Here is a 24,642-nt window from a genome sequence, read left to right as displayed (position 1 = left end):
CTGAGAAGTGGCTATTGAATGGACTTTCCTGTATACTGTCTAACAAAGTTGTTTCTTTAAGGACAGCATCCATATTCATGTGTTCTGTAATAGTTGTAGTGTTTAATATTAACTTCTCTTCATCCTTTAGAAATAGTTTTTGACTTCTTTTGTGCTGCTGCGCCTATTTGTTGCCATCAACCCCCTGTTGCTCAGGGCTCAACTTCAATCACTGCGATGTGCACCACAGACAGGTCTGTGATGTGCACACCAGGATCGAGTCCCGGTTACGACACTGTCTTTGATCAAAAATTAAAGCTGCAGCTGTTGATCTTGTACGGGACGTGTGGAAGTTACCTGCGCTTGAACCGGTGGAAACGGCTTTCGTTTCGAGCTGTCAAGATATCACACCGCAGTCCACACAATGTCCAGCATATAGCTTTGAGGTTTTTTGACAGATAACTCAATAAACAAAGGCTATGGTCTCATTGTTTTTGGAGAAATGTACAAATGTTGAATTATTTAGTGGTTCTCAACTATTTTGTCTATGTACCCCTTGGCCATTTCTGTGGGCATCTCGAGGGTGTTGTTGATTCTTTCATAAAGTGACTGACAGCAACTCAGATTTATTAGTTACAAGTGTTCAAAGTTCGTCTTTAATACTCCAAAATGTCTACACGTTTTGCTAAATGTTCCTTAATACAACTGAATGTATGTCAGTGCTAGATAGCTAGACCACAGACTAAGACAGTGCACTAAACACTGGAAACACATAATGGAAGAAGCTGTGTCACACATAAAGAGGCACACGCTACACTGGCTAAAACTGTAATCACCGTCAGCATTCACAGTAACAGCGAGTGTCCCATTGATTTCATGTCTTCTCTGTTTCATAGTGCGGGACGATCAGGGTAGATTGGTTTATCGCTCATCCCCAGCAACGTCCCCGTACCACGTGCTAGTATGTTTCTGTACAATAAAATTAAGGCTGTCAAGTTTTATTTTCTTCTCGTCTCTGTGCCGCTTTTAACAAGGAAAGTGTTGCCAATACTCAGAGTGTCAAGCATTTATTACTCAAGGTTAAACATATCAAATGCTTTCCTTGTTTGTGATCCAGTGAGATTGAGATGTGATATGGCAGGTTTGTTTTTTTATTCATTTGCGTGCACTCGTTTCCTTTTGGTGTTAATCTTTGGGAATGCGATTTTTTACTTCCTGTTTTATGATACTGTATTCTCTATACATATTTTAAAGAATCCTATCTAAGACACCAAGATTTATTCCGAATACTTTACACTCCTTGTTAAATCCAATTTTAGCCTGTACCTGTCATGCGCTGAGGCCCGATGGTGATAACCCCGTATTTGAACACAGCGTTATTACCTGCAAGGCATTAAGGAGAAGTGTCTTATCATCACCCTTGCTGCTTTCCGCTCCGACCTGCATTTCTATGTGCATGATTCACGCGTAACTATTTTTGTGACATTTAAAACACTCCTCCGCCATGTTGTTCTTCTAACCATTGCCCTGTCTGCAGCATGTCAAGTGTATCACAGAATCCAGCTTTCAGACAGGAAACCCCCCGGTCTCGCAGGAATATGTCGGCTCCTAATTACAAGCCGAGAGTGACAAGTGGTGCGGGAAGGAGAGAGCGGAGCACTTGGGTTTTGACAAAAAATATTCAGGGCTAAATTCAGAAACAGTGACAGGTTGAAGTATACATTAGAGCTGCTGTGACTGGAACCACTGTTGAGACAAGAGTTGCCAAAACTAGAAGATTTGAGTGGGATAACATGTATGGAAAACTGTATGGTATTCTATTAAATTATTATTGTAAAGGGATGGGTTGATCATGACTTACGGCGTGCAATAATTGACTGGTTAATTAAGGGTGAAGCCACAATAAAATGGCAACCTTTCAACTTTGGATCATCATCAATTAAGAGGCTATACATTTTACAAGGATATCATTACACTGCGAGCATAAACCAGAGGCTGAGTGGCAAGCATGTCGTCTGCATGTCATCCTCCAATAGTAGAGATTTGACTGGGCTAATTCTCCAGCGAGGTAGTGCTGCCCAAAGCAAAACTCAAGATCTGAAGAGGTCGTCCTAATTGCTGTGGCTGGTTTTGGAGACATTCAGATGTCACATTTCCGTATGAGTGCAATAGACCCTTTCCTGCTTACATCATGTGATCAGCTGGAGGCAGGAAGTAAAGGGGATTAAACGAAAACTAGCTAACATAAGTGTAATGTTACAGCTAGGGATGCACTGATCCGATACTGGTATCGGATACCGGAGCCGACCCTGAAAAAAATGGGATATCGGGTATCGGCTACAAATATACGATACTGAACCGATTCCATTTTTGGCTCTCAACGCCTTCAAAACACAACTTTAACCACCTAAATCTAAGTGAATATGACCATGCTATCATTACAAAGCTAAGAACCGGGAGAAATCAATCACTGAGTTAGTTTTAAGTTTTAACCTCTGCACATGTATTTTTGAGCAAAATGCTTCGTTTAGCATCAGTATGCTAAAGCTAGCAGAAGCATGCTAATGTTAATGTCAACTAATCAAGACTAGGACAGAAACTATGATAGAAATACCTAAAGTAGCCTAATAAAATAAAATCGTCCACTGTTTGTGTTTTAGTTTAAGAAATAACTGATCTTGTATTAATCAGATCACTTCATGTGAGTTGATCTTGATGTAGCCTACCTTATCCAAGAGTTTATCAGTCGATATAGTTGACCTGTGATCCTATGACAATAAAATATTACTTTATTGATCTTGAAATTAGTCAAGTTTTCACTCAGAGAAAGCCACTTTCTCTGGTGTCTCTTGGTATCGGTAAATATCGAAAATCTGCAAATGCTCAAAACCCAGTATCGGTAGCAAAAAATCTATCTATTGTTAGTATGACACCAGTGACAATGGAGTGATACTTAGAAATCATATTAATACCTTTAGATATCTGAGCCTGGTCCTACCAATGCATACACCTATGGTTCACTGGGCCTGTTTGAATTAAGCGGCGTATCCCCAAACAAATGAATGGTGAAGCCAGGCCCTATAATATGTATGGTGAGGTAGGACATATACGTTTCATGGGATTTCTTTCATTTCTGTGGTTTCTCCATCAAAAACATATTGTAAGATGATGTTTATCGGCCTTCAGATGTGTGTCTGACCACGCAAAAAGCAGAAACCTATCTAAATCTAGTAGGTCTGTACATTCATTAATGATTTCTAACTCACCTTGGTTCGTGCTAACTGTTAGTATCGACCGTTCTTTTTTATTTCTATGGGAGTGATGTAGCATTTAGATAACGGTGTCTGATTACAAACAATAAAAAGCTCTATGAAGCATGCCTGAACATAACAATCCACAGTAGCACAAGAGGAGTATAGAAACTGCTGTGGAAGGATCAGTCTTTCAAGTCATTCTTTTCCCACAGTTCCAATGTACAATGAACGAAATAAAAAATGCAAATAATTCCATTGTTCTTTCGTCTCCATCTGACATAAAGAGCTGCGATGGGATTTGCGGCGCTGCCGAGCTCCCTTTTAATATCAGGGGTTATTTAAGTTAGAATCAGACAAACTCACAGCAGATTATTACCCCTTTATTTGCCGTCGTTGTCGCTGCAGCTGGAGCACAACTATATCCAACAGAAATGTATGAATGATTAATTGCATTGGTGAAATTGCCTGGCACTGCCTCTCTGTACCGGGGCCTGACTCATGCAGATAATGACTATATGGAGAGAAAAATAGGAGAAATAGAGAATCGAAAGAAAAGTAGTTCTGAGTGCAGCTGCGTGGCTCTGTGAAAGCGTGTCAGGCGGAGAGGGCTGGGGCATTCACCTTCTGAGTGTGTCATTGGTAAAAAAAAAAAAAAAAGAGAAAAAAATCATCCAGAAACGTGCGTGCCCGTGCGCTTTAACTTGTTACTTTTTATTCAAGTGCGGTGTTTGAGTGGGAATACCTCCTCTCCTGTTGAGCTTGGCGTATCCCGGGGCGTACCCGTTGGAGAACACAGATGAGCTGGTGAAGGCTGTGTGGGACAAGGGGGAGGCCAGGGGCTCGTCACATTTGTCTATGAGCCGAGACGGAGAGAGAATAATGAGGAAGGACAGGAGGGGAGCAGAGAGGGGGGGAGAGAAAATGAGAAACTGGTTAGTAGTACTCTTGCAAATAATTATTACCGCCTTGTGGAATGAGTGTAGTTATAAAAAGGCAAAGTACAACCAGCTTTATACAGTCATCAACTTGGATGCGTAATAACTAGACTGGACATTTCTCATTCATTCACAAATCCTGAATGTAAAGAAACACTGGAAAGACATGCAGGGTGAGCCAACAGGTTCCAATGAGTTTATTTTTTATGGCTGTGTTGGCAAGAATGTGGTGACGCAAGGAATAATAGGGCACCACTGAAATCTAAACATTCTGCAGATTTTCAGCGTAAACGCATTGTACTGCAGTCTCCGCACAAAAAAAACAAAAACATTGCACCAGCAGTTTTGGGTCAAAGAGGGGGCCCCCCTTGGCACAACTTCAGAGAGAGCTCGAGGGAGGCAGCCCTCAGCTCCGATCACAGAACAAATCAATCAGAGGTGGCTTACTTTTCACACGGTTACACTTGATCCCAAGGTTTCCCCTGGACGCTAACCAATTCTAAAGATGGCCATAACAACTCAATACATGCTGAAATTACCGGCTGCAAAAAGTTGACTGTATCATTTTTTCCCCCCAATAGAGTCAAAGCCCTGCATTCTGTCTCATAAAGCATTGATTGTGTATGCACATTTATCGTAAACAGTATTTCCACTTGTCAGGATGGATGAAGTGCAAAACCATTGAGTAGCCAAGGGGAAAATGGAAAGCAGTTCAGCAGTGTTGCATCACTCAATCCTTGCTGACCTTGCTGCCAACCCACCAGGAACGGAGCTCTCGGCAGACCCCAGGCCGGAGAACTGTAGCGGGCTGTATGTAATACATGAATAAATACACAAATACAAGCAGAGAAAAGAGGCATCAACCATATTCAGCACTGGCCAAAAGATAGGAAGCAATACAAAGCCAAAGCACTAAATAACACAAAATGTCCAACTTCGCAACCGCATAAAGTTAAATGTTAGGGTAAACAACGTGAATTTGTTAAGGATCAATCAAAGATGGCCGTTTTGTTTTGGTTACATCATTTTTGTCTCTCTTCATTGCAGTCTTCCACAATTATTTGGTTCCAGTAATGTGTTTTTCAGAGACCTGAGATTGTAATCATACCTCGGTCAGTTCTTTTTGAGTCTCTGTTTGTGTTCGCCTAACAACCAAACATGCATCTCTGCTTGACAGACATCAAAAACAGCAGCCACACTCCATTCTCTAGGCTTTAACTCCACAAACACATCAAAGTCTTCCACTACATTAGGTTTCACACAGGGAGCAATTGTGAATGGTCCGTCAAAGCAGTCAATATCTCGATGTCGGGGCGCACTATCAAAGCCTATGTCCCTGGTATGTGATTGTTTTTATCCTTTCATAGGTTTGCGAACAGTGGGGTGCGTGTTCTGCAGCCGGCGCGGTGGGGAAAAGTCAAAGCCCTCCTATTGGCTTCTTGGTCCATTGGTTAGTTAAACATACGACTTTGTTCCATAGCAAGTGAAAATGTCGCATGATCAAAGGCTGCAGTTGCCCAGTGGTTCGTCCACGTATCCCGTGACATTACACCCACACCTTGTCCACGGTATGTATGAATGCGGTGTGCAAATTAGCGACTCACAGGGACCACACTTTTTTATAATAGCTACAACTGAAAACGACCATGCACTGCACAATTCAAGCGACGTCATACAAATCCACCTCATTTGGTATTTCTAAACCATTTTTTCCCTCTACTGGGCGAATTCGGTCGAGTGTAGAAGCCAGAAGGAAGAGACTGCCCCCCCCCCCCCCCACCCATTGGCAGTTGAGTCCCATATTTTGTGTTTTGACAGCTGATACACCCTGGTTCCCCTGTATAAACATCCCGAAGTAATGAGCGTTTTGGCCACTGACCTGGCGCTGGCACTGTGGCACATCCGCGAGCAGTCATTAGTCGACTGGCGCGCTGGTACTGGACTGGCTCGAATACACGGGAGGGCACTGTCAAAATAAATTGCCCAGCGCCGATTGCTTTATTGAGAAATACATTTAGACCTAGTCACAGATTAAGTGTCTCCCGTCATGTCTAATTTTCGGTTCTGTTTGGGCACGCTTGGCAGACACACATTATTGCTCCAGAGACACAATATTGATTTTAATTGTATCAGGAGAAACTTGAGGGCGTCGCACAGACATTTAAAAGGACATTTAAAAGTGGGTCCTGCAGCCACACCATTTTGGAACGACGATCTTTTTCAAATATACTGTGCAATTACAACATCTTAAGTGCACGCATTTACCCCTGAACTTATCCCCTATTCAAGGCTAGGCCCGCTCATCTTCAGTAGGAATTTGAGCCTTGACCTTGGAGTCTGAATGCCTCTAGTTACTCTGCCTCTACTTACTTATTTACTGAACCATGCTGCTTTTTTTATATGTCCCTGTGGCTTTCCAGTCCGGAATTCCAGACTGTAGGAGGGGAACATTATAAGAAAAGAGGAGAAGTTAATGGAGAGAAAGTGGATTGTCGAGGAATGGGAGTGAAAGAGCCGTGAAGGAAAATATAGCGGCGCTCTCTCGTGCCTCCGGTTATTTCCTTTGGGTCCTCTTAAGCGTTGTGGTGTTGGGAAAAATGCCATGTGAATAATTTTACTGATGAAATTATCAAGCGTGATACCTGTAATCAGTGAGTTAATGCCCCTGTCACGTACTTAAAAACTCATAAGCACAACCATGGGGGTATGACATGAGTCTGTGATCGTGGCATCCAATAAAAATGAAAACACCAAGTACTTTTAGCATGCTACAAGCTAACACGGCACAGTGTGAGGGCACTTCGGGGAAAGGAATTCGATACCGCTCAATTCAGCCCGTATAATTGTGTTGAAATGATCATCACTGTACAGTTTATTATAGCTAATTTTATATCATAACTAATTGTCTAATGTCATTACTGTGCATAATCATTGTAGTTTTATACATCTGATCACAATAAAAAAAAAAAAAGGGCTGATTAGTCATTAGTCCCGAGAACGCACATGAATATGACAGTGATCGATAGATGGCAGGGCCACAGCGCATACACACACATACACATGGCTCTGGGACTGCGCCGGATTTAGCCCCTGACCCAATCACAGAGCAGCAAACCACGCCGAACAGTCCTCATTGGTTACTTTCACTTAAGTTGCACGCGGTCTCTGTAAACACTATGGGTAAACTAGCTAATAATACCGGTGGATTGAACTGGATAATCGTTTTTTGGATGTCTCCTCACAACAGGACTTTTCACTGGCGACACAAGATGAAGTGAGGAAGCTGTCATGTGTTTACGGAGTTTTAATGAGGCTAAACAAATGTAAGGAGGACACGATGCTCCTCAATGCTACGGGTGAGTCCACCACAGTTCACATCTGTCCGGGTTCAGCTCTTGTTAACATAAGCGGGACATAAACGACTCCTTTATGCTCTCATATCATTGTGCTGAGGGTAAACGCACTGTTTTGGAGCTGTTTGACTGCCGTCTATTAGGGCTGTCACGTCCAAGGCACTGGTGGGCAAATGTATTAAATAGATAATAATAGTTCTATGGTGGGGTTTAAGCATCGTTCACAAACAGAGCATTGCTTCTGTGAAATCAGCGATCCTCCCAATAGAGTGAACTTTTGCCTTGTTGTCAACGCTTATTCCCTGATGCTCTGGGAATAAGCGTTGTCTGTAATGCTTGTTCCGTGGGTATTTGCTGATATGTGGTTACATGCTTCTTTTTAGTCTGACACGTGGTGTTAAATGCGTTTTAGTAGCAACGGCCCTAGAGTTTACATCACCAGCCGCCACTGCTCTGAAATACTGTATATTATGTACAGTAGTCTGGTCTATGTAGATGGTATTTGAGCTTTTATGAATGATGTGTCACAGTAGCGTAATGATCAGTGTACAAATATTCCAGTAGAATCTAAACCCACATTATCATAGTATCACACACTGCTACACTGCTAAAATAAGAATATATGAAAACCTCTTGACATTACTGGTTAAATTTAAGACCCTCGGCTGCTTAAATGCACCCGCGGTGATGTGCGTCGGTGTAATGTAATACAGGGTAATGTAAAAGTGTCCACATGTGGCGGTTTAACAATGAGGCCACTAAACTGCTCTCCAATAATTCATCGCCGCTATTACCTGCTCCCTCTGATACATACGGTTGATAATGGCGGTCATTATTCCTGGGTCGACTGTCATGAATCAGAGCTGCAACGTCACGGCCGGCTCCTATGTATTATATATGTTTGATATTTCTTAACATAAATCATTTCCATATAGGGCACGTATGGCCCCTGGCTCAAAATGAATTAATTCAAAAACACAAACAAACAAATAAAAAAAACATTGCGTCAGTGTTTTAGGACGCCCTGAGCCCTTTGTTGACAGATGAAACTATTGAGTAAAACTGAAGGGCTAAACTTTAACAGCCTCCATCAAGCTAGTTTAAGTGGCGCCGTAAAAGAGAATGCATCTTGGCCTATAAATCTGATGTGGATATATATATCAGAAACGTCAACCTATGAGAAATCTTAATGAAAAGACTGTAGTCGTGCCATATATCAGGTGACCTCGACACCCACCGAAATGGGCGGACTTTTAAAAGCAGACTTGCAATCCGTGTTTGGCTTCAGCTTTGAAATTACAAGCAATAAATCTGAGCAATGTCCGTTTTCCTTTGTTATTTAGGCCCTTGAGGAATCCTGCTTTAGCAACAATTGTAATAGACTTGGATGATGTATGGCGTAGAGATGATGAGAAAGGAGATTTCTGCAGTCGTTGTGTTTTTTTTTTCAGGGAAAGAGCCGTTTTCTGAAAAATATTATGGAACACTCAATTTATCCAGGATTGTGAAAAGGACAAAAGTGTAACTGTCTGGGTTATTGTTACAAGAGAAAAACCCACACTGTGAATTAATCAAGTCTCTGATTGAAAAAAAGAAGAAAAGAAAATAGGTGACAGGGCGTTTGCAGTCACTGGACCCAAACCAAATGGACAACCTTCATTTGAGCTTTCAATCTGCCTCCTACATTGAGTTTTAAGTCACTCATAAAAAATGACTTCAACACAATTTGAGCTGAATATTGCACTTTCAGGGCATGATCTTGTGTTTCTAGACGCAGACTATTGCGTAACATATTGTGCTTATTGCACTTAAGGGAAGTACGTGGGGTGGAGAAACACCCATGGCTAATGGCAGTGTTATGTCCAACAGCCTTTTTCATCCAACCAGACATCAGAATCACAATCAGAATAGTTGATTCCGCAGTCAATTATTGGTTTTCATGTTCTTTATTGATTGACTGCGGAATTCTTCCGCAGTCAATTATTGGTTTTCATGTTCTTTATTATTATTCCTCTTCCATCTTTTTCCCGATTTTCTAGAGCTTTCAGCACCTTCATGCTTTGTGCAATTTATGCAAGTTATGCATCAAAACGTTCCGCATGTTGAGGAGAAGGGTGCTATTACTTTTGGAACTTCTGCAATTTACGTTTTTTCCGCAATCGGCCAAAATGTTGGAGATTTTTCCCATTGACTTATAATGGGGCTCCCGCAAATCCATGCTTTTCTGCACTTTTTTCTGCATTTTATGCAATTTCTGCACTTTGTGCATGTTCAGCTTCTGCAACTTGTGGGTTTTGAGAAAAAAATTGGCCTTCTGCAGTTTTCCAGTTTTTTTATACGAGAGTTTGAAATTTTTGCATTGGTGTGTATGGGGGAATCCAGCCAATCAGGAGACTCCAGGCCTTTCAGCCATTTGTGCAGCTTCTGCCAATCAAGCACTTTCAACAGTTTGACCAGTTTATGGAATTTAAAAGTTTATGCAATATTAACAATTTATGCAAATTAACCACTTTATGCATTTTAAACCGTTTATGCAACTTAAGAGTTTATGCCATTTAGGATTTATGAATTTTAAAGAGCTTATGCATTTTACCACTTTATGCAGTTTATACAGTTTATGCAACATGACATTATATGCATTTTACCAGTTTATGCAAATGAGATTATGCAAATTAAGCAATTTATGCAATTTGAACAGTTTATGCAATTTCTGCATTCGCTTCCCGCAATTCCGCAGTCAATCGCAATGGCGCAGCCATTGCATTTCTAGTTTTTATTGCCATTGTTTGTTTTTCCTGCAACATAAAACATATAGCAAAGAATTTAGACAAAAATAAGCTATACAACTTTAAAATTATAAGGCTATAGGGGCATGCATGAAGAATATTAAAATAAATAAGTAAGTAAATAAGTGAAATATGGTAGACGACAACAATTTGACATAGAACAACAGTGGGATTGTATTTACAGATGTGTAGGTGTATAAAGTGATGAAGGGATATAGTGTGCTTTTTTTGGTTTATGTTTTGGCTTTTGTTTTGGTCTCTTTGGCAGAGCGAGTGCCGATCCGTGCCACAGCGGGACCGGCATCTCTTTCTCTCGAGACACGAACATTGTTTAGCTCACGATAGGGTTAATAAAGTGTTTAGTTTTAGCTGCTGTCCTTTCTCCAAGCACAACATCTGGCCCTTATGGTCTTGTCATTACTGTTTCTTAGCTTCTATATGTATTTTGTACTTTTGTATACTGTCTATTTTTTCTTGTCTGAAACTTGTGCAGCTTTTCATTGGGTAGTGTCGACTGAATAAAAATGTGCCATATGAATAAACTTTGACCTTGACCTTGACGTTCAGTATTGCTACTTGATTTTTTTTATACAGTGCTTATGTGTGATCTGCACAGGTGATTGTGATGCCCCACTGTTGGCTCGAACTCATTACATTTCCCACCAAATACAACAACCAGTATGCAGCTAACTACAGAATCGAATAATCTAAACAGTGTTCAAGTGCTTTAATTCACATTAAAGACCTAACCGTGTTACATGCCTGGTTAGACGTGCTAAAACCACACGCGTGTTTAATGTCTCATGTAAAGCCCAGCCCCCGCATGAACGCATGCAAACATGGCGCAGCAGTGTGGCAGAGAGAGAGGCATCTGCTGTTTGCCCCTGTCTCGTTGTATGTTCAGGGACTCGAGGGCAAGAAGTGACTACAATATCCAAGAGCAAATGTCAGTCTTTTCAGCGGGGAGAGCGGACAGATGGTTTTACACAAGACGATAAGAGAAACAGAGGCAGGCCGGGAGAGAAGCAGATAGCTGCAGAAGTAGACAGTATAAAGGGAATACAAAGCAAACAAAATGAGATTCTTAGTGGCCTTTAAGGATTTACTGGTAAATAACCAGGATATGGGAAACATCAGACATGAGTTGTGACATCTGGAAACCACAGAGACATGCCTGTACACTGAGCATAGTCCATCTGCTTGTTGTTGGTTTTCATATTGTTGTGACTTATGGTGAAGACGGAACGATAACAATAACAGCCTTGAATATTGAGATAATGATATTACTGCAATATTTTACCAACCCATTTCATAAACACAGTGCATTCCATTAAATGTAAACTAAAACATTATACGATTTGTTTTCAATCATCAAATTATATCAAAACTAACTAAATAAGGACAAAAACAAGGCTAAAATGGAGCAATGGTTGGTTATTCATGACAAAAACAAAACATTTTTGTTTCATTTAGGTAGACGATATGAGTGATTTTGCAATATAGTGGCATCTTATTATTCCACATTGCGACAACAATAATTTGACAATATATTGTGCAGCCCTGTGACCAAGATAAAAGAAAACAAATCCAAATGTGAGCTGCAGTTCCTCTTAGGGTCAGCCTTTACTTGTACCCGTGCACTTCCTGTCTATCTTGGTCAATCTTTCTGTTCCTTGGAAACATGTTTGACAGACACTGACAAAAAACCTGCAGTTTTAGAGATGCTCTGACCTGGGGCCATCACAATTTGGCCCTTGTCAAGCTCAATAAAAGCCTTCTGTTGCTACAGCAGGTATTCTCCTGCTCTAAGCAGTGCAAGCAGAGAGAGAGAAAAAACTGTGGTATGTTGTATATATAGATTAGACACAAAAGGACCATACAGACACACACAAAGGAGTGAAACACAAACAAGGCAAGCATGCGTTTTTTTTTTTCATCAGCTAGACATGCACCCTAGTTTCTCTGGACACGACACCTGCAGGCCACCAAACCACACAACCCGAAAGCATCAGACGGTGTATAACAATAGCAAGTACCACTATAAACTGCCTTTGATACAGTTGACCACACTATTCTTTTAACTCGTTTAAAACACATCGGCCTCTCCGGTGCTGTCCACAATGTTCTACATCCTACCTCACAGACAGGACATTCATGGTAAGTGTGGATACCTTCTCCTCTAAGGTCCATGAAATTACATGTGGTGTGCCCCAGAGTTGGATTCTAGGCCCAGTGCTTTATAATCCGTATATGCTCCCTCTTGGTGATGTCATCAGGAGACACGGGGTCGACTTTCAAAGTTATGCTGATGATACAGTTATACATCTCCATGTCTCCTGATGACCCATAGATGCACTTTTTTTCAACAGTCACTGCCTATTAATCCTTCCTCACCGGTGAAGAACCTGGGTATGATTTTTGACTCTGAGCTGACTTTTATTCCACACTAAGAACATCACAAAGATAGTTTTTTATCATCTAAAGAACATAGCCAGAGTCCGCGCCATCCTCTCTCTTATCACCAGTCGTATCGACTACTGTAACGCCCTGCTTTCAGGTCTTCCCAAAAAGACTATTTCAAGTTTACAACTTTTACAAAATTCAGCAGTTCGTGTCCTGACAAAGACCAGGAGGCGGGACCACACTACACCGGTTTTAGAATCGCTTCATTGGCCCCCCCGTGTGTTTCAGGATCAACTTTAAAGTTCTTTTAATGGTTTTTAAATGTCTTAATGGTCTTGGTCCTTCTTATCTTTCAGAACTGCTTTTACCTTATGAACTTTCACTACCCCTTCGCTCCTCCGGCAGGGGTCTCCTAGTTATTCCTAAAGTCAATAAAAAGACTCACGGCGAGGCGTCTTTCCAATATTACGCCCTCGCTGGCAGGCTTTTAAAAACATGAACGTTCATGTCTTTGAGAGCAGGCTCAAGACCCACCTTTTTAGCTTAGCTTTCAACTGACATCTATTTATTTAGTCCTAATATATAATACATATGGGAGGTTGTGCCAGGAGTATTGTTTTAAATGTTGTAATCTGTAAAGCACTTTGTGATACCTTTCGGTATGAAAAGCTCTTTATAAAGTTTGATTGATTGATTGATTGATTGATTGATTGATTGATTGATTGATTGATTGATTGATTGATTGATTGATTGATTGATTGATTGATTGATTGATTGATTGATTGATTGATTGATTGATTGATTGATTGATTGATTGATTGATTGATTGATTGATTGATTGATTGATTGATTGATTGATTGATTGATTGATTGATTGATTGATTGAGTGAGTGATTGATTGATTGATTGATTGATTGATTGATTGATTGATTGATTGATTGATTGATTGATTGATTGATTGATTGATTGATTGATTGATTGATTGATTGATTGATTGATTGATTGATTGATTGAACAATCAATCAAAATTACTGAAAAAATCTTTTCAGTAATTTTCCTTTACCTTTGAGGAAGTTATGTCCGGTGAGAGCATAGAAATATTTAACATTTTGGCACTACACAGACTGCAAATGGAAATGGGGCTTCAACGACTGTGCAAATAATTACACTATTATCCCCCACTCTGCTGCAAACAGGCGAGCGAGTGGCCTGTGTTGCTCCTGTAATGTTTAAACAATAAGGTTGGTTGGCTTGTCAGAGATGAACGGCGAGAAGCTTCATGTTGTCAGTCCACTCAAACCCTGAAGGTTGAAGTTTGGGGACTAGGGGGCTTTTTCTAGACTCAAGTCATGAATGCAACGCTCTGGCTGTCAAAAGTGCCACGGCTGCATAGGGGAGCGGTGCATTTCTCCACACTACAAGCCCAGAGTCAGTCTTTGCTCGGCGCTCCAGCTGGGAGCATGTTTTACAGTATTTCCTAATTACTTATATGAACTGTGTGGGTATAGGAATATGAAGTGTCCGGCCAGTGCACATGCAGAGATAACCAAACAATATTTCTGCAGCAGTAGCCTTCCTCTTATGTGACCCCAGCACTGCATTATTTATAAACTTCATTTGCTCCATCTCCATCCGGATTTTGGCGACTAGAGCACCTGACCAACAGAGATTTTCAGGCTGGTTTTGAGAACAGTACTTTAAGCATGAAGAGGTACATGCCATCTGTATTCAGCAAGTACTCTGTATGTATGAAGGGGGAGCAGCGAAGGCAGCCAAATACTGCATTTTTAATATACAGTACAACTTTGCTCTTTGTTGCCGAGGCACTGTGAGCCCAGTGAGTGCGGAGTCAGGCGTGTTCGATTACAGCAGGGCCGGTTTCATGCCTTAAAGCCCCAAGCATTTTATTTTTTTATACAATAACATGTGTGATGTTCATTTTATGCAACAACAAAGCATGGTTTCCCATTCTTGCCCACGACAAGGAGAGGGAGCAGGTAAACCGTTAGTTGAATAATGAAAATATAAAAGTAATTAGAAACTTGAGGGCCACAAAAGATCAAATATTCATAAAACAACAAGTAAGCCACATTACAAAGTGTTCCTTTTACAACATAAAGCAAGAACCTTGTTTGTGGGAAGTTTAAAATCAAGATCTTGTGAAGAAAAATGAAGAATCCATCACAGCCTCTTCAGTCTTGGGGAGAAGACTTGTGGAGTCTAGATCTGTGCCAGTTCCAACTAACTGAAGGACAGCTTAATTCACCCATTCCCTTCTGCTGTTGCCCATAATGCTAACTATTGTTTTCATGCATTTCCAGTCTCTGTATGTAATAGTAAATGTAATAGTGACCACAAAGCTAACCCAAACAGTCAGTGCCCTATTCCTACCCAACTCAGCACCAAAGTTGTCCAGCCATAACGCAACATATACATCTTACATACAGTATTTACACAAGCGCTGTGCAATAAAACCACCCTAGCATCCCCACTGTCACGAAGCAACCATCCTGTGGAGAGAAATTAACATTCCACGCAGCGATCCCATTCCACTGAAGAGTTCTGCACCGAACAACTGCCACAACAAAGTCACAGCTGTGCGCTCGCCGAGTTAATGCTCCTCTAATGCCGAGACAAAATGTTTTCTGAAATGATCTGAAGTCGTCCGTACTTCCTAAAGTCACTCGGAAGGGGGTTTTAATCCGCGGTCAAACGGCCATTGCCTAATTGGATCCATGTTGTTGAATACACCTGGAGTAAGGTGACAGCGGTCCCCTGTGGGCTTTGCGAAGAAGTATAGGACACAGATTAACAGATGTTGCACAGAATGCTAAAAGCTCCTCTAATTGCCATTGCAGATGGCGGCTTCTGACATTTTCCCGGAATCTTCGCACCAAATGAGAAAAGAATGACAAAAAGTAACATGCGATGATGTGCTGCAGACGCGACCAAAAAGCAGCATCTTAAACGAAGCATCCTGTTCTGTCTTTTTTCACGTAGCATATTTCACACTGCGGTCCAAATTTGAAATACGTTTTCAGTGGGACAAAGACGGGACCAGACCGGAGCAGACAACAGACAGAGACCGTGTAATAAATGGTTTTGAGCCTCAGTGATAAAACAGGAGTCACTCTGGTTGTTTCCGATAAGGCAGAGTCACATAGATCTCAAAGCACAACATTCAGCATAGCTCTGAATACAGATAACTATTCCCTGAGACTATCAAATAATGCACATGTTTTTGCAATCCTTTGCCCTTCCCGCCAGGCTTGTTTTAGATGAAAATGTCTTGTGTAAACTGTAAAACATTTATATTCGGCATGCATTCGTCAAACTTGTGTATCTATCAGCGTGCTCGCAGTTGTGCCCCTACTGTAAATTCACTAAAGTCTCATTATGCACCTTTTTGCACATGACTTCCACTGCCTGGTGCCGTGAAATAGAAGAGGATTGTGTGGTGAATAAAAATGTGCAGGGCCCCAGGGTGGGAGCCTTTTCAATTACTATTTGCACAATACGCCTGCAGGAATTAAAAATGGTCATTACACTTGTTAGGCATGAGGCCAATTTTTGATTTTTTTTCTTTTTTTTTAGATTTAAAATCTGCTCAAAATAAGCTGAGGAAATGTGAAAACAATAGCTGCTTCCAGTTAGAGTACAGGCAAAGTTAGCAGCAAAACTTCCAACTCTGAAAAGCAGTTGCATCACATCGTGGATGGCCAGCTTTGATGTTTGCAGGTCATAAGTGAAACAGTATCCTCACTGTTTGTGACTGACCCGGTGTGTAAGCCTGATCCACGTCCTCCTCTGACGTCAGGGCTGGACTGGCAGAAAAAATCGTCCCGGGACTTTTGGGTCAAGACCGGCCTTCTATAACATCACTGATTTTATACGTAAATTAATGTTATGATAATGTAATGCAATTGTCGAATCCATTAGAAATAGAATAAGCCCTCAAACTAAACCAGTATAAGCTACAAAACCGAGGACAATAGCTGCATGTTGTTTCAGCCGAATTCGACCTAACGCACCAGAGCTTTAATCTTGGTCAGTTACAACTTGCTGCAACACTTCTAAACAATCTTAAAATGCGCGTTCTGTTAAGGAGGTTTCTCTTGCGACTATGACACAATTAAACTTCACAAAACCAATCAAATCACCCCACTGTAGATTTAGGTAAAGAAATGGTAAAACTCACCACGGAGTTGGGGAAGTGTGGAGTGAAAATAGAAGTTCCCAAAAAGGCCAAAACATTGTAAATCCTTTCTTTTTTCTTTTTTTTTTAACTTTCTTTTTATTGTTTTTAAGTTTTGAACAATTCAAACATGGGATACTTGGGATATTAAAAGTAAAACTTTACCGACAAAATGGTTTTAACAATGTGAAGTTGAAGTGAAAATTGTCCATTTCTCCCATTTTTCTTGACACTGCTCTTCTTGAGTCCTCAGTCTATGGGTCAAAATCTCCATCTCCAAAATTCCTTTCACAATTTGTAGCCAGTCTTTAGTTGTTGGTGGTTCCATTCTGTACCATTTCTTGGTAATAGCCTTTTTACAAGCTACTAACAGTATTTTCAGTAAATATTTATAATTTTTTTCCACATTACCCTCCATGAAATAACCAAAATATAACAGCAAACATGTTTTAGGGATTATATAGCCCAATATCTTCACAATTGTTGAATATACATCTTCCCAAAATGGTTTGAGTTTTGGACATAACCAGAAAACGTGTGCATGATTCACATTGACCTCTCCACATTCTCTCCAACAAGGTTGAACCCTGGATACATATTTGGCTGTAATTTTAGGAGTGATAAAAAATCTAATTATATTTTTCCAGCAATGTTCCCTCCAAATTCTCGAAGAGGCAGTTGATTGTTGTGTTCTCCAGATATATATCCATTGCTCTTCTGAGACAGCAAATCGTTGTTCTTTTTCAAACATTGTAAATCCTTTCAATGTAAAACCAGAAGCTTTTTTCCAAACTGCGTGCACTGAGACGAGGGGCAGGAGGGAGTCACCTGACAACTCCCAACATGCACTTCTTTGCACATATTTATCTAAAATATAAATGTATATAAAAATAGAGAGGCCTGGGGTTCTGTGTGTCCTGTAGGGCGATACAATAACCTATTTTCCCTTATAATAATATGATGTGAGGGGCAGGACTTGAGTAATGTTATATCCGAGAGGCCCACTGCTCATATATGAGATTATCTGGGAACCATAACTCAAGAAAGCATGCCAACAGAGGGGTATAAAAAGCGTTCGAAACCACTAGTGGACATATCATGAAATTGGACCCATATAGTGAGGAGCACTCGATAGAATATATAGTACTAGCTGAGACCCGGCCTTCGGCCGGGCCTCGCTAGTCTCCACATTTGATATTCTGAGATTATGAGTGATTACAAAGAAATGTCCAACCCGTCACACAGTGCAGCTGTAGACCAGTGGTTCCCAACCCATTCCAAAAACTATGGCCACTACAAATGAGTAAAAGAATGAATGCAAAAAAAAAAGTCAAACAAACTGCAATTGGAGTGTTTGATGCACCCGTGCTCCTTTCTTATAAACTACAACGACAATATTTTCGCTAAACTCAGGGAATAGAATTCAAGAGACAGTGGAATAATTATGGATAAATATTAGGGGTTCAGCTCTAACGGTTTGGTTCACGGTGCAGGACCCGTGGTTTGGTGCATCACGGTAGTTTACAATCCAAAAAATAATGAGCAGGTTTTGAAATGAAATAGCCTAATTATCGTTGTTAGACAGTATTTATAACCTTACAATAAAATTGGCAATACTTTCCAAGCTGCTTTAGAATAAAATGTACCTCTGGGCTCAATACGTGAAAGCAAAATAGAAAACAAATGGTCCAGCAGCAAAGTAAAAAAAAAGATAAAAAGAAAAAAAACTACGCAGTGCAGGCCATGCGCTCGTGAAGTTGTAGTGTCATTTTCGCTTTTACGCACACGGAGGATAAATCAGTCGGAGCAGCGCGTGTGATTAGAGGCTCGTGTTTGAGGAGGTTTTGGGCACGCACGCACACGCACACACATACGCACACGCACACGCACACGCACACATGGCCCTGTTTGGATGCGCACGCGCACACATACATACACACACGCGCGCACACACACATCGCCCTGTTTGTACGCGCGCACACGCACGGCAGTCAGATCGCGTGCACTCGCGTTTGTGTGACGGCGGGTTGTCCTCGGACAGCAGCACCGCGGTCCATATGGACCCGTGGCCAATGCCCGCGAGCTGTGGGACTCGTCACGTGGGGGCCGGCCGCGGATGTAATAACACCAACCACGCACACACTCAGTACTGTCGCCAGGCTTCCTGGTGTTCCCAAACGGTCTCCCATCCCAGTCCTAACCAGGCCTTTCCCTGCTTAGCATCGGAGGAACGGTCTCCCATCCCAGTTCTAACCAGGCCCTTTCCTGCTTAGCTTCAAAGTCGGTATGGGAAATAAACATGGCGGCGCCCAGGCGGCGGCCATTGAGATAGCGTTTTCTATAATAGATAGTATTTCTCGACCTCTCATCAGGTCCGACCGACCCAAAGTCGGCCCACCGGGAAAACTCCTGGTGCTCCCGATGGCCAGTCCAGCCCTGTCTGACGTTAAGACCTATGCTCTGTCCTTCATAAACGTGCATCTACACTTTGGTCTGGAGTCATTTTTTCAGTGTAGGAAGCTTCACCAAACAATTTCTGTCAACAGCGGCGGCGGCTCGTGCCAATGTGAATGCAGATTGAGTGCGTAATGAGATGTTTTGGATGTACTAGCAACTGACAGACAAAGCACGTACAATATTTACATTCTGTTTTCAGCCTTTTCCACCACTTTATCAGGTGGAGGAGGATAATGCAATTCAGATCTTACATATTTTTATTTCTATCACCAGTTTTTCTGCAGATGACTTCTCTATGAAAACCCTCAAAGCCAAACCCCAAAGGTGCTGAAAGAGGCTCTGTGCAGACATTAACACGAAAGGAAGATAACAAAATGTGCTTGAAAATGGAAAACTAAGGCACTGTGCAAACTACCATTTGTTCTTCTTTAAATACCGAACGCCATTTTTCACAAGTTTGACAAAAGCGACAGCGTGTGTGACTTCTTTTACATAACAGAAACAAATTAAAGGAGCAATCGTGGTCTCTCTTTCCTATCCAAAAGAAGAAAAAAATTAAATCTGGCAACGCTTCTTGCATTCTTATCCATCCCTCGGAGCGAGCACGTTGTGTGGCTGCACTACACTGAGCGAGCGAAACTTTGGCATCATTACATGGAGTTGGACTGGCCAGCTCGATAAATCCTTCTGTGTCTGTGTAACTTCATCTATTATTTATTCAGTAATTAAAGGTCTGCGCGGGATAACTGATTTGCTGTGCCCGCGCTGATCTATGGATGTTCGCTGGGGAAAGGACGGACCATGTGGAGACCCTTTGGTGATGCTGAATCAGGTGCAGTAGGAAATTCAGACCGTAATGAACCTTTGTTTGATGCTTGTTGTAGGAGAAAAACGAGAAAAACATTGAGCAGAGATGGGACATTACACCAAGGTCAACAAGTTACCCAGCTGCCTCTCTGACCAAGCTACGCTGAAGCTCTATCGGCTGATCCAAACAGGAGTGTCATGTTACCTGCTTTTTTTTTTGTTCTGTAAAATTCTGACGTAGAACAAAATACTGTTGAATGCTGATCAGTCAAGGTAAACACAGACTCTGAACTATGAGCATCGCCGTGCTAAAAAAGCATCTCCGCGTCTTTACTGCAGACTGATGACAAACCATAAACCTTCTCCTTCACCTTTGGCTCATATAGTTGTAGTTCTTCTGAAAGAAAGCACTTCTCCACTTGTCTCTAAGCAACAACCTCATGAGCGGCCCATCTTTCAGCATTTAGGCCCTGTCTGAATCTCAGCCCTGTGGCGTAGGCTGTTTGACCTGTCTACGCGGTGCCAGCTCCCATCACTTCTACCTGATTCACCAAACTCTGCACCATAAAAGGCAGCCACCCATTCTCTTTTTAGCAAACAGGCACAGCTAAGCTTCGGAATTTATTTTATTTCACCAGGAAAGTCTCATTGAGATTAAAAAACTTTTTTTCAAGGGAGTCCTGGCCAAGATAATTAATAACTTTGCACAAAAGGTTCCTTAATTTATTTATAGCTCTTGCAAACAGCATTTTGCATGACGTCACAAACACAACCTTTTCCATTTACTGTCAAGACTGACAGTTTATAATCCACAGATCTTGGATGGGTCATAACTATCAGTTACTGTTAACCTCTTAACACCCACCTTTTCTCCAGTTCTGCTTTACCCAAATCTAAAAGCTTCTTGAGTGGAGCTTGAGTGTATCGCCTCATTTGAAAGCTAAAACCTACAAAACAGATCTTTTTCCTTAAGTTATTGCCACTTTTGAGGTTTTTTCATCAGATTTGTGTCACTTTTTGTTGTTTTATTGTTGTTGTTTTTTTGTTGAGTTTTGATCAAATTTTTGCCACTTTTTCATCACATTTCAGTCACTTTTTCAATGCTTTTTTGACACTTTTTTGATGCTCTTTTGCTGTTTTTTTTTGTTTAGTTTCCATACATATTTTGTCACTTTTTATCACATTTTTACCACTTTTTCATCACATTTCTGTCACTTTTTCACCACTTTTTTGTCACTTTGTCACTACTTTCACCTTTTTTCCCTCCTCGAGAACCTTTTATATTTGGGTAAAGCCGAACTGGAGGAAATGTGCTCAATTAAGGTGGGGGTTAAGAGGTTAATTCGTCCATCTGAAATACAAGAAAATAGGGCACGCAGCGGCTTGGCCTTTCTGCCTCCTAACACATGGATGACAAAATGGCCAAAGAGCTCGTCCATCAGAGCGTATATCTCTGTGTCAGCTCTCGGAACTATCTTGCACAGAGCCCATAGTCATTGGGATAGCAGAATATGGGGATCGCTAAATGAAAAATGATAAGGATAAATGATTGTGAGCGCTCAATAATCCTGGAAGGCGAGATTTTCACACTGCCTTTAAGTAAGTTCATGGAATTAGACCAAATTTACCTAGTCAGCAAATACGGTCAGGAGGCTCGTCTGCACCCAAAGTACAGGATCAGCACAGAAAGATGAAAAATGACAATGAGGAATTTCTGAAGACGGAAACTGCCAGCACATCAGAACAAATCATTCAACGGTATTGCTTTGTATGGATATTTGGTATTGAATTTTAGCTTCATCTTAAGCATTACAAAATTATTTTAAACTGGACACATTTCACATAAAACAAATAATACTTACACATTATTACACCATACATTCCACGTCAACACATAAATGGTACTTCTAAGTTTGTGCGCCCAGACTCATACCTCACGCATTTCCTATTCACAACCAAATAACATCTGAGAAAAGTAAACAGCTAAGCAAATCCTGCCGAGGGAGAGATCTTGGTGAATAATATTGTTTTTGGAGCTAATATTGGGAGGCGAGAAGAACGACTGCGTGGTCAATTGTGTTTTCTCGCGGTGAATGAAAGGCTCCTGCACATTGCTCATAACAGTAGTACCTCCTATGGTTTCTCAGGTGGGAATGGCTTTCATTTCCGAGGCCATTAAAATACCATCAGAGAAGCAAACGGAGCTCTGGAGCTCGGGCTTATTGGCTAGTGCCTGCACAGGTGTCTAAGGGAAAGCCGTGCAATTATTGATTATTTCAATAACTAGCACTACGGTTGGTTAGTCGTGATGTGAACAAATCATTTTAAACCTGGGCTTCAGTGGACTGTAATTAGGTTCGCAGTTTGCTCTGAAAAATGAAGGAATGGATGCGGTCAGCGCTGAATCTGAGAGCAGCAATATTTGTTGCATGATCAGTGTCGATTTGTCAAAATGAGGGACGGCCTTAACCCTTTATTGGACACTCATTGAAAAACAGTTTATATATGAGACGTGTAAAAAGTACTTTCAGGTATTCAGGAGATGTTGTGTTTTGTGATATTGATGTTTGAATGATCACGACTGTCAAAGGCAAGAGTTTTTCTGATGTGATTGTGCTTTACGTGCAGTGGGAGGGGTCATGGACAAAACTCATTAACTATAGGTTTAAGTGAATGGGGCATATGATCAAATATGGTGCCTGCCTTTTTCATGCTGTAATTTCAATTATTTCACTACGCCAGGGGTGTCCAAACCTTTTTCATGGGGAGCCGCATATTGAAGCGTACACGGGGTAAAGGGCCGTAGATCGGTAGTTAGTGCCGCAAAAGCTTCGACTAGCAGAGGTTTAAATTGTGCCCCATACCTCTATTTAAGCTTAAAACCTTCATGACAGCTCTGTCTCACAATAAAATGTTAGTTGTTCGGTTAGAATTGTATAGAATTATTACATTTCAAATAAAAAGATCCATCTCTGGTGATGTGTACCGATACAGCAAGAGGCCGAGGGCCACCATAAATTGGTCTGAGGGCCGCATTTGGCCCCCGTGCCGCACTTTGGACACCCCTGCACTACACCCTCCAAAAACAACACTTCACCAAAAAAATGTGTAAGTTTCATCAACTTATCATAGTTATGTTAATAAATGTACCATACATTTATCTAGACTTGGGTCTTTTTCAGACTTCAGAGAAAGCAGAAGTTTAGAGCTCGACAGGTCTCTGCTGATTGGTCAAATGCCACAGAGGTGGGATCTGTGATGTAGGGTGATCTCTTCTGATTGGCTGAGTGAGGACTACATGCTTCTTTACCTTACTTTTGTCATGGTAAAATAATAATGATAATAATAAAATAAATGACATATAATGCTTGACTAATGTACCAAAAATTGTAAGTGGTGACTGAAGTGACCTCATTTTTCTTACTCCAGTACAGAGCTAATTATAGCTCTGTACTGGAGTAAGGTTGATACTCCAACCTTGCAAGCGATAATTGCATATAAAGTATATCAAAGGTTTCAACAAGTGAAGTTAAATGAGCAACAATTATGCATCCATTAGAACTAAATATAACCAGTTAGCACTTTTCATAACAAAGCGGCAAACAGGCGCCGGTGAGTTAGCATCGCTCTATGAGGATCGTCTTTGAGAGAAGCTGTGCGGCGCGGACAAACCTCTCAATGCCAACTGTAATTACTTTGATAAGCACAGTGTATCATGAGCAGCAAGTGAAAGGATAGATAATCTTTACCTGCACATACCCTCAATTAAACTACTGGATTCAAATTAAGAGCTGGTCTGGAGCCACTAATGCAAATCCGGCCTCACACAACCCCCAAAGCAGGGAGAGACGTATAATACATTAATACGACGCGCAAAACCCAATAATCAGATTGAAACAAACTGCTAATTATTCACAGAGTTTCCAGTTTCAGCTTTGCATTTAAATCTGTATGTCTAAATGATTCAATCTAATTAGCAACAATATTCCAATATGCTAGGAATTACAAGTGAGTGTTTTGCTTTTTTAGCAATACTGCATCCATTCTTGCACTCAGGACTTCCTTATTCACAGATACAAACAAACAGCGTATGTGCCACATATCACCGCAACGCAATGCTATTTGCAAATGTAGTGCGAGATCCCATGTGTGAAATTGTCTCTGGTACATCATGGAGAGTAACTACAGCCAGTGGAAAGCAGCTGCCTGTTTTTTTTTTTATGGATACTGTAAATTATAGTAAAGGTGTAATAATGAAGCTTTGCTTTTTTCTCAATACCATCAGGAATCATTAAAGCCATATTGGGGAACATTCCAGGTTATATATAAGAAATGTAGTAAAACTCAAAGATAAATGATACCAAACAGCTCAGAAAAATGCGGACAATGATATTGAATTACAACATTTTATTCACACATTTAGAGCTTTCGTCTACACGCCTGCAATACAAGCAGCTTCAACTCAATTTCCTC

General features: G+C 41.1%; 1 protein-coding gene across 1 annotated transcript in view; it reads right to left on the bottom strand.

The window, feature by feature from the left end:
• The window catches only part of cntnap2a (contactin associated protein 2a), a 328,106-nt gene that overhangs the window by 206,420 nt on the left and 97,044 nt on the right, over positions 1–24,642 (bottom strand). Inside the window, exon 2 of the mRNA XM_079575788.1 lies at positions 3,976–4,086. Within this exon, the coding sequence (XP_079431914.1) occupies positions 3,976–4,086 (111 nt within the window). The remainder of the gene's footprint in view (positions 1–3,975; positions 4,087–24,642) is intronic.

The sequence above is a fragment of the Gobius niger genome, assembly GCF_951799975.1.
Source record: "Gobius niger genome assembly, chromosome: 18".
Lineage (NCBI taxonomy): Eukaryota > Metazoa > Chordata > Actinopteri > Gobiiformes > Gobiidae > Gobius > Gobius niger.
The sequence above is the reverse complement of the archived record's forward strand: the minus strand, read 5'-3'. Positions and strand labels throughout refer to the sequence as shown.